General features: G+C 42.0%; 1 protein-coding gene across 6 annotated transcripts in view; it reads left to right on the plus strand.

Moving 5' to 3' along the window:
* NUP214 (nucleoporin 214) overlaps window positions 1–16234 on the plus strand; it is a 101002-nt gene that overhangs the window by 42051 nt on the left and 42717 nt on the right. For all 6 annotated transcript variants that reach the window (XM_081803774.1, XM_081803776.1, XM_081803777.1 and 3 more), the window contains exons 22-24: window positions 2069–2326; window positions 3235–3396; window positions 5530–5629. In XM_081803774.1, coding sequence (XP_081659900.1) covers window positions 2069–2326; window positions 3235–3396; window positions 5530–5629 — 520 coding nt within the window. The remainder of the gene's footprint in view (window positions 1–2068; window positions 2327–3234; window positions 3397–5529; window positions 5630–16234) is intronic.

Below are 16234 nucleotides of genomic sequence, written 5' to 3' on the forward strand. Positions count from 1 at the left end.
CAAAGATGAAGGAAGGAAACATGAGACCTCCTGGGGTATATCAGACCTTGGGAGTTACATAGTTATGTCAGTCTCTATCCAGTTCTTGAAGGCGATGAGTGTGAATCGTCTTTTGCTGCTATTACCTCTGAGGAACTAAGATTTTAGAGAACTGTTTTAGAGCAGTGTGGCCCTAAGAAAATGTGGGGTTTGTGCTTACTTTCTATGCGTGCTGTTACAGGTTATCCCGGATGTAGTGGCTTGAAGCACCACCTATTTCTGCTGTCAGAGTCGTGTGGGACAGAAGTCCAGGCGCCCCGTGGCTGCACTGTGTCCTCTGCTCAGGGCTCCCAGGCTGAGGTCAAGATATTGCCTGGGCCCAGTTCTTATCTGGAGGCTCTGGGGAAGAGGCCACCTCTAATCTCATTCCCCTTGTTGGCAGAATTCAGTTTCTTGCAGCTGTCAGACTGAGGTCAGTGTTTCTTTGGTGTGTGCTCCCGGCCTCTTCATCTGCACGCCAGCGAGAGCACGGTGAGGACCTCTCGGGCGTCAGCTCTCTGACTTCCTCTTTGGCTTCCCCTCTCTGCCTTTAAGGGCTCATGAGATTTTACCTTGAGCCCACCTGGATAATCCTGGATAACCTTCCAATTTTAAGACCAGCTGATTAGTAACCTTAATTATGTCTGCAACATCCTTTCGCCATCTGAGGAAACATGACCATGGTGTGGCACCAGGGGCAAAGGTCATGGGGTCACAGTTCTGCCCAGCACAGGGTTCGGTAATATTGTTAAGAACATGGTCTTTCAAGTCAGATGCACCTGGATTTGAATTCTGGTCCACCACTTAGCAGCTTCAGGACCTTATGCAAATACTTAATCTTTTTAAGTATTAATTATAAAGTCTGATAATAGCAATTTTTAATTTATAGGATAATTGTGAGGACTAAATAGGATAATTTATGTAGATCCTTTGTACAACATCTGGCACCAAATAAGTTCTCAGAAAATATGCACTGCAGTTTTACTAGTGGTGCTGGTGGTTATGGATGGAATTTCCAGGTGACCCTGCTGCATATTTACTTGCATGAAAATACTCTGGCCCACTGCTGTCCAGTAGAACTTTCAGTGCTGTCCAGTAGAACTTTCAGTGAAGAGAGAGCTGTTCTGTATTTGTACACTGCAGTATGGTAGCCCCATGTAGCTGTTGAGCAGTTGAAATGTGGCTGGCGAAGCTTGAAGACTTGAAATTTTCATTTAGTTACTTTCAGTTATTTTTAACTTAAATAGTCACATACGGCTAATGGTCACCAAACTGAACGGTGCAGCAGCCCCAGCAGGTAGCGTGGGTTTTCAGTTGCATTTGTTGATTGTGACGAATAAAATCTTGCAGAGCGATGTGCCTGTAAGGCAACCAAGTCAGTAAATAGTAGCAGTGCTTTTAAGTAATTTGAGAAAGGGCTAGATCTTTGGTTTGGTTTATGTTTTTTCCACTATACGGCAGTCATATGTATTCCAAAATAGCATGAGGCCTTACTTTATCATTTATAGAAGGGGGAAAAAAGAGGGAAAGTCAGGATTAGTTTCAGGGATTTTTTTTTTTTTTTTTTTTTTTTAACCAAGTTGATTCAAAAGAATCATTTGAGGGTTGGGGATGTTGGAGGCGCCGGGACTGAGGGCATTCAATCTTCCCCAGTTCGCGTGACCTGTTCTTAGAAGTTTGTTGTTGGCAAGAGGCTCTTCCGTGCAAGCTTGTCTGGTACTTTCCCGGTTTGTTGGTATTCTGCCTGTGACAACTTGTGGGGGTGGCTCGAGGTCTCCTGCCTTTAGCACAGCATGGCTCCCGCGTCTCACTTCACGTTTTGATAGTCAAAATGTTCCTGTCCTACACCGCTCGGTTTCACAAAGCTTCCTTTGAGCAGGGCCCCCAAACCGTGTATGTTCACCTTCCACGACAGCTTCTTCCACTTAAAATAAGTCATAATTAAAGTGTTTCTCAACTGGGTATTTCTCTACCGACAGTGAAAATGAAATGACACAGCTTGCAGACTTGCCTGAATCGTCTAACTTGTGTTTTGTTTCGGGCGTGGTAGCCAGCCTGTCCCGGTCAGCCTTCCTGTCTCAGAGATACTATGAAGACTTGGACGAAGCCAGCTCCACGTCGTCCGTGTCCCAGTCTTTGGAGAGCGAAGACGCACGGGCGTCCTGTAAAGACGACACGGTGGCGCAGGTCCCGCGGCACGCGCCTGTGGCACGCACCCCTTCCATCCAGCCTGGTGTCTTGCCGCAAGCAATGCCTTTCGCTAAATCTCACCTGATTCATGGTTCGCCTGGCGTGCTGGGGATGTCCAGTAAGTGCACAGCAAGCTCCCTGTTAGGTTTGCGTCTGCTGGAGGAGCCGTACCTGGCTTTGATACTGTCCCACTACTAAGTCCGGCCCCGCTCTGCTAATAGTCCAGAAATTAGAAGCTGAATTCAGAAAATCTGAAAGAGGCAGGAAGAAGGGGCCCTGCAGGCCTCACACCAGCACAGCTTTCCTGCTGGGGCGCCGGTCTGGCTCATTTGGAGGGGCGTGCGAATCTTGATCTCAGGGTCGTGAGTTCAAGTCCCTCGTTGGGTGGAGAGATTACATACATACATGAAAACAAACAAAAAAACAACAGCACACACACAAATGGTGTTTTCAGGAGTAAGAAGAGGAGGCTGTTTGCCTCGCTCTAAAGCAACATCCTTTCATCCAATATTCATGCCTTTCAAATTCTAGCTCACTTCAGCTCGTTACTTGTAGCCATATGCTGCCCCGGAACTTGCTGGCTGCCACACTGGGTGTCAGTATTGGCTCTCAGAAGTGACCGGTATTGGGCTGTCACACCTCCAGTTCAGTGTCAGGACTTCACATTGAAGGGACTTCTAACAGAGGACAAACACCCATTGGGAGGCGCTCGAATGGAGAGATTTTTTGAGAAGAGAGAGCAGGGAGTTGACCTATGTTGGCATGAAAGTTCTGTCTCGGTCAGTATCAGAGGAAGTGCTCATGTTAAAGATTTAGTTAGTAGACGTGGGCAGGCACATCGCATGTGGCGTCTTTGAAAGATAGAGGTGCCAGCCTGTGAGTTTATTGGTACTTTTCTGTGTGCGTGCTTAAGCATTTTTAACCTTAGTGTTTTCCCTGTAACCTCACAGTGGAGGACTTGCCACTTTTACTTTTGTGTATTCCTCTCCGACCCACTCTCTTACTTAGTGTTTCTTTTTCCTTCAGTGTCGACATCTGCTAGCAAAATTATTCCTCAAGGGGCTGATAGCACAATGCTTGCAACAAAAACCGTGAAACATGGCGCCCCCGGTCCTTCGCACAGCCTCTCGGCCCCCCAGGCGGCTGCCGCTGCAGCACTGAGACGTCAGATGGCCAGCCAGGCCCCAGGTAGCCACGGTTGTGAGCTCTGGCCACCGCAGGCCAGCACAGCAGGTCCCAGGCAGCAGCTGGCTCTCTTTGCTGCCCTTGAGAAGAGAGGACTGATGGGACAGTCCTCCCCCCATTTCGGGGAGTGGGTCCCAAGAAGGCAGAGACTAGATCTGAAGCTTTTTCATTTCAAGGGGAGGTATTAGATCTGCCACATCCAGTCAAGTGGGAAATCCGTGGTTTTGGGGTGAGGTTGTTGATCCCTACTTTTGAATAATACCTGCTTCAAGCCCCAAATTAATCTTTGCTGTTAGATCACTAGATAACATTAGAATTGTCTCATAGTATCAATAAGGATCCCAGCCACTCTGGGAGGTGGGTATTAGTGTACCCATTTTGCTTTTGAGTAATGTCAGGTTCGGAGAGAGGTGAAGGTGACCCAGCCGATAAGTAGCAGAACCCGGCCTCCAACCCTGTGCTCTTTCTGTTTCAGTGCAGTGTTTTCTTAAGATTGCCAATTTAGCCTTTACACATGGAAACTCTGATGAGCTCGTCATCATCAGCACTTGCATTTTGTCAGTGCTTTGTGGCTATCCAGAACTTCCTGCATTAGGATTTCTAGGTAGTTGGCCTCAAGGGCTTCAGTTGCCACCAGTAATGTTTCGTGGTTCTCAAGTGGAGGCTATTTTGCACACAGCACTCCTCCCCAGCGGTTGGCTGTGCTGCTGGCATCTAGTGGGTAGAGGTCAGGAATGCTGTAAAAGATCTTCCAATGCACAGGATACCCCCGCAACACAGGATTATCCAGGCTGAAAATGTCAGTAGTGCCAAAGTTGAGAAACTGCTATAAACCAAATATTTTTGTTTTAGTTGAATAAAATTATTTTTTAGTTTTATCACTGCTCAGAACACGTATCACTTTGGACAGTTGTTTTTAAAAGACTAAAGAGACATAGTGGTTTGATTTAGACAAAAACAGGATTACCATTACGATAAAAGCATTCTGAAGAAAAGTTCAAATATTAAAACCCTTATTAAGGCGTCTAAAATAGATATGAAAGAGCACGAACAAGATAACTTTTTAAGGTAGCTTTGAGCCTTCTGAAAAAAATAGAAGTCTTCGATGTTTTCTTTAAATGTTACTTGGAGGAAGCAGAATCTTGGCATTGTGCTGAATAGGCCCCAGATCAAGCTGATTGAGTCGATTATTTATAAACGTAAAATCTGCCAGGATGTGGGATTATTCCACTCAGCAGGAGGTGGTGTGATTTCTGTTATCATTTTGGAAGCAAAAATTTCTAAGGTGTAGGCACCTTTGAATGTGAAGGATGTGGTATGTGTAGCCATAGGCAAGAAGAGCCTGCTCGCTTCTCTGAAGGAGGGAATGAGCGAGCTGCCACACACCCCGCATTCCACCTTGGCCACCGCGTTCAGCTGTGTCAAAAAACTGATTCAAGAGCTTTGCTCAGACTTTCTTAGTAGTTAACTATGAAATGTCATTAAGTGTTTTGGAATGCAGTTTTAAATTGAAAGACCAAAAAGACAAGCAAGCTGACATGCCTAAGATAGATAAGGTGTCATGCCCATCCCTGTTGCCATTCCTTAATTCAGGCCTCTTGGCCTTTTCCCCCATTCTTGTTCAAGCTCCGTTTTCCACATCTTATTCATGTGCCTGTCTCACTAAGCTGTGAGCTCCTTTAGAGAAGCTATATTTTGGACATTTTTTGGTATTCCCAACACCTAACAAAATCTGGTAATAATAAGCTGCCCATGTGAAAGAACGGTTGGATGGATGGCAAAATCCTTAATCTGAACACTGCTCATCCTCTAGCTCTTTCTGCCCTTTTCCAGGATGAGCCAACAGTGTTGCAGGTAGCTCAGCTCTGCTCTATAAAAGATGGCCAGGGAATTCTTTTTCCCTAAACTAGTACATTTGATTAAATTGCACAAAACCTCATCCCATAATCTTTACTAATGTAGTAGGCCAGCTGTCCCATTGAGCACAGAGCTGCAGAACTGCCCAGAGTAGATTTCCTTTATATAATAAGATTACATTCTGCTTGAATTTGTTGTCCTGGTTTTTCATTTGTATATGGCTGGAATTTGTGATCCTTTACTGCAGTTAATACTCCTCTCTCTTCTCTATTTGAATAGCTGTAAGTACTTTGACTGAATCAACTCTGAAGAATGTCCCTCAAGTGGTAAATGTGCAGGAACTGAAGAATAACCCTACAGCCACCTCTGCAGCGATGGGGTATGTTACTACTTGGAGTGTGTTTCAGCCAGTGAGTTCTTCTGTAGTAGCGACGGACTGCCTGCGGGGGCAGCACTGCGCTGTCACACTGTTCCTGGCAGAGCCTTCGGTTCTCTTCGGTTAGATCTCTTTAGCCACTGCACCCTCTCCCAGGCACAGGGAAGAGTTGAGGGGCATTTCTTCACTTTGAACAGAGGGATGGTGAGGACCAATGTCATTCAGGGAGTTGGTGTCTGGTGGTTAGTCCTGCAGCAGGAAGAGCAGCCCCAGGCCCTGGTTTTTTCCACATCGTGCCTGTTCTCTGCCACCCCATGGAGCAGGTCTGCTCACTGCTCTGTTTTGGCCTTATCGAGTGGCCCTGCTTCCCTAGTCCACCGGCCTTCTCTTTATTCCTCATTGGTCCGTTTATCAACACTGCCTGTTCCAGGAATTTCTTAGTTATCTCAGGGCTATCCTAACAGCTAAAACAGCTAAAAACAAGCCTACCCACTTTCCTATCTTGTAGTGACCTTGAAGCTTTGGTATGCTGTTTATACCAAGATGGCATTTTTGGTTGTTGTGAACTTCCAAGGGAAAGAACTGTGTATTAGAGTTTGGGAATTGTAGCCAGATTCCTAGTGTAGGGAAGGCAAAGAAAAGCCACCAAAAGGCGAATATTACATAAGACAGGAAAATCCAGTTTAATGGTGAAAGCAGTATGGTCTGGGATTTCTGAGATACTTTAGCCATTAACCATGGAGGAGAAACACCCTTAGTGGTTTCTCCTAGCCTTTTCTTAAACTCTGTTTCCCTCAACTGGTTCATCTGAGCAGATCTCTGATCAGGGCTTTGTCAGAGGAACAGATTTATGCTTGCCCTTTTCTCTGACTTAAGAAAAACAGATACAAAAAATCAAAAGGAATCTTAAAGAAACTTTCTCTTCCTTCCCTACGGATTTGGACTCTTAATACACTTATTGAACTTGTATGCCCAGCACGGTGCCTGGAATGTAATTCATTTTTAATAACCATGCATTGAGTAATGGGTTAATGCTAAGCATTAATTGATAAATGCAAATTGGCATTTACCGCCTCTTCCAATAAGAAAGCTGGAGAGAGAAAGACGTTCATTGTGAAACTGCTTTCATATGCTGGTAAGCGGTAGTTTCCTTAAGTGTATTTTAAGTATTTAAGTACTTAACTTTGCATTTAACTTTTTCTGAGTAGTATCTTACAGAAGATTTATTGTAAGATGAGCTTACGTATTTCTGCATGGCTTCATCCATTACATTCATTGACTAACCACCCTGTTTTAAGGAAGAGGGTTTATCTAACGCAAACCCGTGGCTACTCAGTCACTCAGGATTCCGCAGATTCTTTTTTTTTTTTTTTAAAGATTTTATTTATTTATTTGAGACAGAGAGAATGAGAGAGAGAGAGAGCACATGAGAGGGGGGAGGGTCAGAGGGAGAAGCAGGCTCCCTGCCGAGCAGGGAGCCCGATGTGGGACTCGATCCCGGGACTCCAGGATCATGACCTGAGCCGAAAGCAGTCGCTTAACCAACTGAGCCACCCAGGCGCCCGATTCCGCAGATTCTTACGGGGCATCTGCTAGGAGTATGATACTGCCCTGGGTATTAGGGATGCAGTTGCGAATGAGACTTACCAAGGCCCCGCTTTCACGGCACTTACATTTTAGCAAGACAGCCACTAAGAGCCACTGGCAATTACACAAGGAGTTATTTGATTGCAGTATAGTTAAGTCTGATGAAGAAGTGCAAGCATATAATGAGCAGTCTCCTTGAATCTGGGTTGACGAGGAGGTTGGTAAGGGAAAGATACTTTAGCTGAAAGTGACCAGAAGTTGCTTGTGGAGAGAAGAGTGTTCTGGACAGAGGATGCAGAATATCTGGAAGCCCAAACCTAGGACAGAGCAGAGCACATTTGAGGCAGAGTTGGAAGAAGGCCAGTATAGAGACCTGGCAGGAGGTGGAGTGTGAAGAGGGGGGCCAAACGAGGTGGGATTGCTGGTTTCTTTGCTTTTTTACCAAAACACACCAGACACATCATTTCTTTTTTTTTCCTTTTTTAAGATTTTATTTATTTGAGAGTGAGAGAGAGAAAGCATGAGAGGGGGGAGGGTCAGAGGAAGAAGCAGACTCCCTGCTGAGCAGAGAACCCAATGCGGGACTTGATCCTGGGGCTCTAGGATCACGACCTGAGCTGAAGGCAGACGCTTAACTGATTGAGCCACCCAGGTGCCCAGAGACATCATTTCTTTAAGGAATTTTGGTGTTCATTTATTTATCCTTTCAACAAATGCTTAATTAAATACTTTTTTAAAAATTATGTATTTTAGAGAGAGCATGTGAGCAGGGAGAGGGGCAAAGGGAGAGAGAGAAGCAGACTCTGCACCAAGCGTGGAGCCCGACGCAGGGTTCGATCCCATGACCCCAAGATCATGACCCAAGCCGAAATCAAGAGTCAGATGCCCAACTGACTGAGCCACCCAGGCGCCCCTTAATTAAATACTTAATACACTCTTCTAGGTGCTGGGGATAAAGCAGTTAACAAAACAGACAAAAAACCAACCAACCCTGCCCTAGTCATCAAAAGACAATAAATGAAATGAATAACTAAAATATGAAGTGTTTAAGATGGTGACAGTTGTGATGGAGGAAATTGAAGTAGGGAAGGGATTTAAGGACTGTTATCTGGGTGTGGGCTATAATTTTGAAGAGGGTGCTTCTCTTCCATGGTTAGTGCTGAAAGTATCTCAGAAGCACCAGACCATACTGCTTTCACCATTAAGCTGGATCTTCCTGTCTTACGTAAAATTCTGCCTTCCAGTGGCTTCTGACACTTGACATTTGAGTAAAGATCAAAAGGCCAGAGAGCAAGCAGGTCTCGTGAGTATCCTAAAGAAGAAAGCCCCACCGGCCCTGTAGCAGGAGCGTTATCTGGCAAGTTCGGGAAGGCCAGGAGGCTGCTGGTGGCTGAAGCAGGAGGGAGAGCACCAGGAGCCAAGGTCAGGGAGTGGGGGCAGGAGTGAAGTCCTGTGTCCTATAACATCTAGTGAACCTTGGTCAGGACCTAGCTGCAGAGGTCTGTTCAGTGCTTTGGGCAGTTGTATAACCTGTTCTGATTTGTTTTGTTTTTTAACCTTAGCAGATTTTTTTTAATTGAGACATAATTTATATACAGTAAAATTCACCTTTTTTTTAGTGTAAAATTCTGTGAGCTTTGATAAACATGAATAGTTGGGATGACCTACGGTTTTAGCAGGAAGCTTCTGGTTCTTATATTAAGAATATATATATATATTTTTAAAGATTTTATTTATTTATTGGAGAGAGAGAGAGTGAGAGAGAGCATGAGAGGGGAAAGGGTCAGAGGGAGAAGCAGACTCTCCACCGAGCAGGGAGCCTGGCATGGAACTCGATCCTGGGACTTCAGGACCATGACCTGAGCCGAAGGCAGTCGCTTAACCAACTGAGCCACTCAGGTGCCCTATATTAAGAATATTTCTAAAGGGCTGGAGTGTGGAATGGTAGAAATAGAACAGTTAGGAAGCTTTTTCTTTCTTTTTTTTTTTTCCCCTGTTGTGGTAGAATATATACATAACAAAATTTACCATTTTAACCATTTTTAAGTGTACAATTTTAGTGACATTAAGTCATTTACCATGTTGTGTAAGCCACTATTTATTTCTAGAACTTTTTCATTGTCCCAGATTGAACCTGTACCCGTTACATAACTGTCCACTCCACCCTCTCCCCAGCCCCTGGTAACCTCTATCCTATTTTCTGTCTCTAAGAATTTGCCTATTCTAGGTACCTCATATAAATGGAATCATACACTATTGGTCCTTTTGTGTCTGGCTTATTTATTTCACTTGGATTTTTAAGATTCATTCAAGTTGTAGCATGTGTCAGAATTTCAGTCCTTTTATGGCTGATTAATATTCCATTGTATGGATATACTCTATCTTATTTATCCATTCATCTGTTGATGGACACGTGGGTTTCCCCCTCTTAGCTATGAGTAATGTAGTGAACATTGTGTACTGTCCTTGTACAAGTGTCTGTTTGAGTCCCTGCTTTCAAGTATTTTGGGTAATATTTTAGAAGCAGAATTGCTAGGGGCACCTGGGTGGCTCAGTCGGTTGGACATCTGACTCTTGATTTTGTCTCAGGTCATGCTCTCACGGTTGAGGGATCGAGTCCCTCTCCCTCTGCTCTTTCCCCCCTGCTCACGTGCGCGTGTACTCTCTCTCTCTCTCTCTCTCAAATAAATAAATCTTAAAAAAAAAAATAAGTAGAATTGCTAGATCATATTGTTAATTCAGTGTTTAGCTTTTTAAGCTAAACATAGTTCAAACTGTTTTCCAAAGCTGCTACACCCTTTTACGTTCCCGGGGGCTCGATCCCAGGACCCTGGGATCATGACCTGAGCCGAAGGCAGACGCTTGACCGACTGAGCCACCCGGGCGCCCCTCTCGTGTGGTTTTGATATGCATTTCCTAATGGCTAATGATGTTGGGCATCCATTTCTGCATATTGGCCATTTGTATCTTCTTTGGAGAAATGTCCATTTATATCTTTTGCCCATTTTTTAAATGGATCATTTGTCTCCCATTCCTCAGGTGGTTTTTCACTTTCTTGGTAGTGTCCTTTGAATCACGAAAGTTTTAATTTTAATGAAGTTTAGTTTTTCTTTTTTTTTTTTTTTGCCTGTGCATTGGATGTCATATTTAAGAAACCATTGCCTAATCAAACGTCATAAAGATTTATATCTATGTTTTCTTCTAAATCTTTTAGTTTGAGCTCTTACATTTAGGTCTTTTACCCATTTTGACTTAATTTTTGTAAATAGTGTGACATCGTGGTCCAACTTCATTCTTTGGCAAATGGATATCCAGTTGTCCCAGCACCATTTGTTGAAAAGACTCTTTTCCCCCCCCCATTAAATTGTCTTGGTAGCCTCGTCACATTGGTTGGTTTTTGAATATTAGACCAATCTTTGATAATGATGCATTGCCCTTGTTGTATATAGTTAGATTCCATAGAATTTTAGCATCTACCTTAATGAAGGATATTGGTATATAGATTTTCTTTTCGTGTGATGTCTTTGTTCAGTTTTGGTATCAGAACGATGCTGGCCTTGTAGGATAAGTTGGAAAGTATTCTTTCCTCTTCAATGTCCTGGAAGAGTTTATGTAGATTTGTTATTATCTCATCCTTAAATGTTTGGTAGAAGTCACTAGTAGAGCCATCTGGGCTTAAAATTTTCAGTTTTTTTTAATAGCTATAGGACTCTTCAGCTTATCAACGTCTTCTTGAGTGAACTTTGATAGTTTGTGTCTTTTAGGAAATTTGTCCATTTTATTTGAGTTGTTGAATCTGTTGGTGTGAAGTTTTTCATAAGAGTCCCAGATTAGTAGCCTCTTAATGTGTTTAGAATTCATAGTGATTTCACTTCCCTCATTCCTGTTAGTGGTAATTTGTATCTTTTTTCCCCCCTCCTGATCAGTCTAGGTAGAGGTTTACCAATTTTATTGATCTCAGAGAACCAGCTTTTGGTTTCGCTGATTTTTTTTTCCTATTATTTTTCTACCTTTTTTTTTTTCTTTTTCATTTTTCTGCTTGCTTTGGGTTTTATTTGCTCTTCTTTTTCTAGTGTTTTAGGGTGGAAACTAAGGTCAATGATTTATGACCATTCTTTTCTTTTTCAAATACTCTCACTCATTGCTACTGGGAACGTAAAAGGGTGTATGTAGCAGCTTTGGAAAACAGTTTGAACTATGTTTAGCTTATTTAAAAGCTAAACACTGAATTAATATGATCTAGCAATTCTACTTCTTTTTTTTTTTAAGATTTTATTTATTTATTTGAGAGAGAGAGAGTACACGCGCATGTGAGCGGGGGAAAAGAGCAAATACAGGCATTTGGTACTATATAGTTCTGTCTTAGAACCACTTTGACTACATCCCACAGATTTTGAATATGTTATGTTTTCATTTTCATTCAGTTCAAAATACTTTTGAATTTATCTTTTGCGGTTTTTTAAAAAAAACCTGTGGGTTATTTTTAGAATAACCTGTGGGTTATTTAAAAGTGTGTAATTTAGTTTCTAAATAATTGGATGTTTTCTAGATATCTTTTTGTTATTTTTAACTTAATTCCATTGTGATCAGAGAACATGCTTTGTATGACCTGAAGTCTTTCAATTTATTGAGACTCCTTATATGACTCAGAACTGAGATCAGCAAGGTTTTTCTTAAAGGGCCATACAGTAAATATTTCAAGCTTGCAGGACATATGGTCTCTGTCTCAACTACTCATCTTGGCCATTGTAGCCTGCATGCAGTCATAGACATTATGTAAATGAATAGACATGGCTGTTAACAATAAAACTTTTTTTTATAAAAACAGGCAGTTGGTCGTTGTTCTGTAGTTTGCCAACCTCTGAGCTAGAGTATCAGTCATTTTGGTAAATGTTCTCTGTGCACTTCAAAAGAACACATATTCTGTTCTTGTTGGTTGGAGTGTTCTATAAATGTCAATTAAGTTAAGATGGTTGATGGTGTTGTTCAAGTGTTCTGTATTCTTAATGATTTTATCTACTTGTTCTGTCAGTTACTGAAAGTGGTGTTGAGATTTTCAACTATAGTTGTGGATTTGCTTATTTACCTAGCAGTGCTGTCAGTTTTTTTGTCCTGTTGAAGTACTCTTATCAGTTGCATAAACATTTAGGATTGTTACATTCTTTTGATGAAATGACCCAGTTATCATTATTGAAATGACCCTCTTTATCCCTTTTAGGGTTAATTGCTCTGAAATCTACTTTCTCTTACATGAATGTAGTCAATCCAACTTTCTTTGTTTGGTGCTAATATGGCGTATCGTTTTCCCATCCTTTTATTTTGAACCAATTTTGTACCTTTCTATTTAAAATGGATTTCTTGTAGACAGCGTATAGTTGAGTCTTTGTTTTTTATCCAGTCTGACAATCTGTGAATTTTAATTGGAGTACTTAAACCATTTATATTTAATGTGATTATATGATGTTGGGTTTTAATCTATATATTGCTGTTTGGTTTCTGCTTGTCTCATCTGTTCTTTGTTCCATTTTTCCTCTTTTTCTGCAACTTCTTTTGGGTTGCGTATTTTTTATGATTCTATTTTATCTTGTTGGCTTATCAGCTGTTAACACTGTATGTTATTTATGTGGATGCAGTAGGGTTTACAGTGTACATCTTTAACTTACCCAGTCTTGTCTCCCAAGTGATTCCCCACTCAGCGGGGAGTTTGCTTCTCTCTTTCCTTCTGCCCCTCCTCATTGCTCGTGCGGGCTTGCGCGCGCTCTCTCTAATAAATAAATAAAATCTTTTTTAAAAATACCATGTAAGAATCTTACAGCAGTGTTTTTCTATTTCTGCCCTCCCACCTTTTTTTTTTTTAAAGATTTTATTTATTTATTTGAGAGAGAGAGAGAATGAGAGACAGAGAGCATGAGAAGGAGGAAGGTCAGAGGGAGAAGCAGACTCCCTGCTGAGCAGGGAGCCCGATGCGGGACTCGATCCCGGGACTCCAGGATCATGACCTGAGCCGAAGGCAGTCGCTTAACCAACTGAGCCACCCAGGCACCCTGCCCTCCCACCTTTGTGCTGTTCTCATCATTGTACATTTTACTTCCACCTGTGTTATCAGTTCCATGATACGTTGTTATAAACAGTTGATTATCTTTTAAACAGATTTAAAGAAGAAGAAAAACCTCTTTTGTTCACCCAGATGGTTTTATCATTTCCAGTGTCTTTCAGTTCTTTGTTCAGTCCCATGTCTCTGTCTTCTATGGTTTCCCTTCTGCTTGAAGCTTCCTCTAACATTTCTTCAGGTGTAGATCTGAATTCTTTCCGCTTTCATGTGTTTGCCAAAGTCTTTATTTCACTTTTGTTTTTGAATGTTTTGTTGATCATACTTCAAGTATTTCGAATATTTTCACCAAGAATTCTAGGTTGACAGTTTTTTCTTTCACTGACTTAAGGTTGCCGCCCCACTTTAACTTTAGTAACAACCATAACCTTAAAAAATTTTTTTGATCCTGATATTTCCTAATTATAAATGTTCATTATAGACATTATAAAAAGCAGATAGTTAAAAAGAACAAAATTAAAATCACCTTTATTCCCACCACAAAGGTTCAGTCACTATTTACATATTATTCATCTTTATTTTCTGAAAATTTAGTTTTTTAAAGTAAAGTTTGAATACATGCTGCTTTGTAACCTCCTCTTTCAGCTTAAACATGATTGTGAACATTTTCCAAGTTATGAATTCTTAACAATCCCATTTTTATATTTAATATAGGCCTTTCTCTAATATAGGCCTTTCTCAGGGCTCTAAAGCAGTTACGACTTACATTATTTAAGTCATTTGGCATCTGGACATTCATGCAAGAACCACAGTTTGGGTTAGAAGACTTTTAATGGTATTTTGGAAAATATTTTGAATCTTCAAGGACATAAAATTTACCAATAGGGAACAATGGTTGACAGTTATAATCTCCACTGACAGACATAAGAAACTCTTAAAAATGAACCGATAGCTTTTTTTTTCCCCCTCTACTGATTGACATTGGGGATACTCCTCTCGCGTCGTTACCAACGATGCTATGGTAAATGGACACATTGATCATTTTGCATGCTTGCAGCTGGCTGTATCTGTAGGATAAACTCTCCAGTGCTGGACTTCTGAGGCCACGGAGGCATCTGTGTACTTGTGGACATACGTGGATGTAATTATGACAGCTGTTGCCACATTTACCCCTGTAGAGGTTGTATCATTTATCTTCCCACAAGCAGTGTATGATGACAAGCTTGCCTGTATCTTTGCCCAGAGTGTCACATTTGTTATCAGACTTCAGGGTGACTGTCCATCTGGTAGGTGAGAAAATGGACTGGTAGCTTTTGTTTTCCACATCTTCTGTCATCTGCTTTCCTTTTCTCTCCTGATCTTTGTTTTGTCTGTTTCTCCGGTTGCTCTTGAGATGTTGTGCTTTCTCCTCACTTGCCTTACCTTTCTTTAAACTATTACCAAAAAATTCCTAGTTCATTAGTTAGCATTTGAGTAGCTTTCACAGTTTAGATATGCTGTGTCATCGATGAATACGTAACAGGATACTCATGATAATGATTCAGAATTACCAAAATAAAGCATAACCAGGTTTCTTGGTGGTTGTTTTTTTTTAAGATTTTATTTATTTATTTATTTGAGAGAGAGAGAGGGGACACAAGCAGGGGGGAGTGGGAGAGGGAGAAGCAGGCTCCCCGCTGAGCAGAGAGCCGAAGGTGGGGCTCGATCCCAGGACACCGGGATCATGACCCGAGCCTAAGGCAGACACTCAACTGACTGAGCCACCCAGGTGCCCCTCAGGTTTCCTGTTTTTTAAGCCCTTTAAAATGTTGAAATAGAGGCATCTGGCTGGCTCGGTCGGTAGAGCATGCGACTCTTGATCTTGGGGTCATGAGTTTGAGCCCCATGTTGGGCATAGAGCTTACTTAAAAAAATGTTGAAATAGATAAAAGAATGAGTAGTTGGCCCCTTTCACAACAACAGTACATTTACCTTGTTAAAGTTCATTAACATCTAAAGGACCGCTAAGAAAGGGCCTACGTGACATTTTAATGCTTCATGGTCTTAACAGTTCAGTTTTGTAATCGTGTGTAGAACTCACACCCTAACAACATGGGCACATCAGCCCGCTTCTGTGGGCAGGTGGCACTGAAAGGGTTGGCAAACAACAAAACAACAGAGAGCAGAGTGATTCTTCTGTATTCAAGGCAGTCTTTGACAGGGGTCTGGTGGTTACATTTCCTGTGTTGATGATATTTGGTATTTTCACCTGCATTGTTGCTTAATTTTTATCAGAGTGGTCTGGGGAATGGGAGCCAGAGGACTTAGCTTCCGTTGAAAGTCTTTTTCTCCAGGAACCAAATTGGACCACTCTCTGTGACCTGTGCAACCCCGTTACTCATTTCTAAAGCCGCACTCAAGTGTCGCCAGTAATGTAATGTCATCTGCAGACGCCTGCAGTCGGTGTCTCTTTGGAGTTCTGGTGCATTGCCGGTGTCTGCTCGCAGTCCTCTGACTTGTGTTTCCAGGTGTAGAACAGAGCACATCAGATGAAGTTCTGATCATCCCTTTCAGGCCTGTACTGCTATAAAGTAGAATTCAGTCATGCCTTCTCGTCTGTGGCTCTCTGGGATCACGGCCGATCCCAACTAGTCGATTGGTTTTGTCACCGGTTGCGCTGAGCAGCATTTCTCTGTAGGGCTGTCATGTGGCCCCGTGTGGAGGTGCTGGGAATTCCTAATGTTGTGTGTTTGGGGATTTAGGACACCCAACAGATTTTGTAGCATTATCACAAGCAACGAGAATAATAATTGTACTCAGCCTATTTTGTGCATGGTTTAATTTACCATCACGCCATGACTAAGTTTTGGGTATAAAAAATATTCAAAGGTTGGATAAATTGCTGCTTTTATTTTTACTTATAATTTCTTTTTTGTTTGTCTTTGGGAAAGCATGAAAGATTTTCATTTCCCTTGTGATTTTTTTTTTTAAAG

The sequence above is a fragment of the Leptonychotes weddellii genome, chromosome 14 (genome assembly GCF_054177405.1).
Source record: "Leptonychotes weddellii isolate Sample4059 chromosome 14, ASM5417740v2, whole genome shotgun sequence".
Taxonomy (NCBI): Eukaryota; Metazoa; Chordata; class Mammalia; order Carnivora; family Phocidae; genus Leptonychotes; species Leptonychotes weddellii.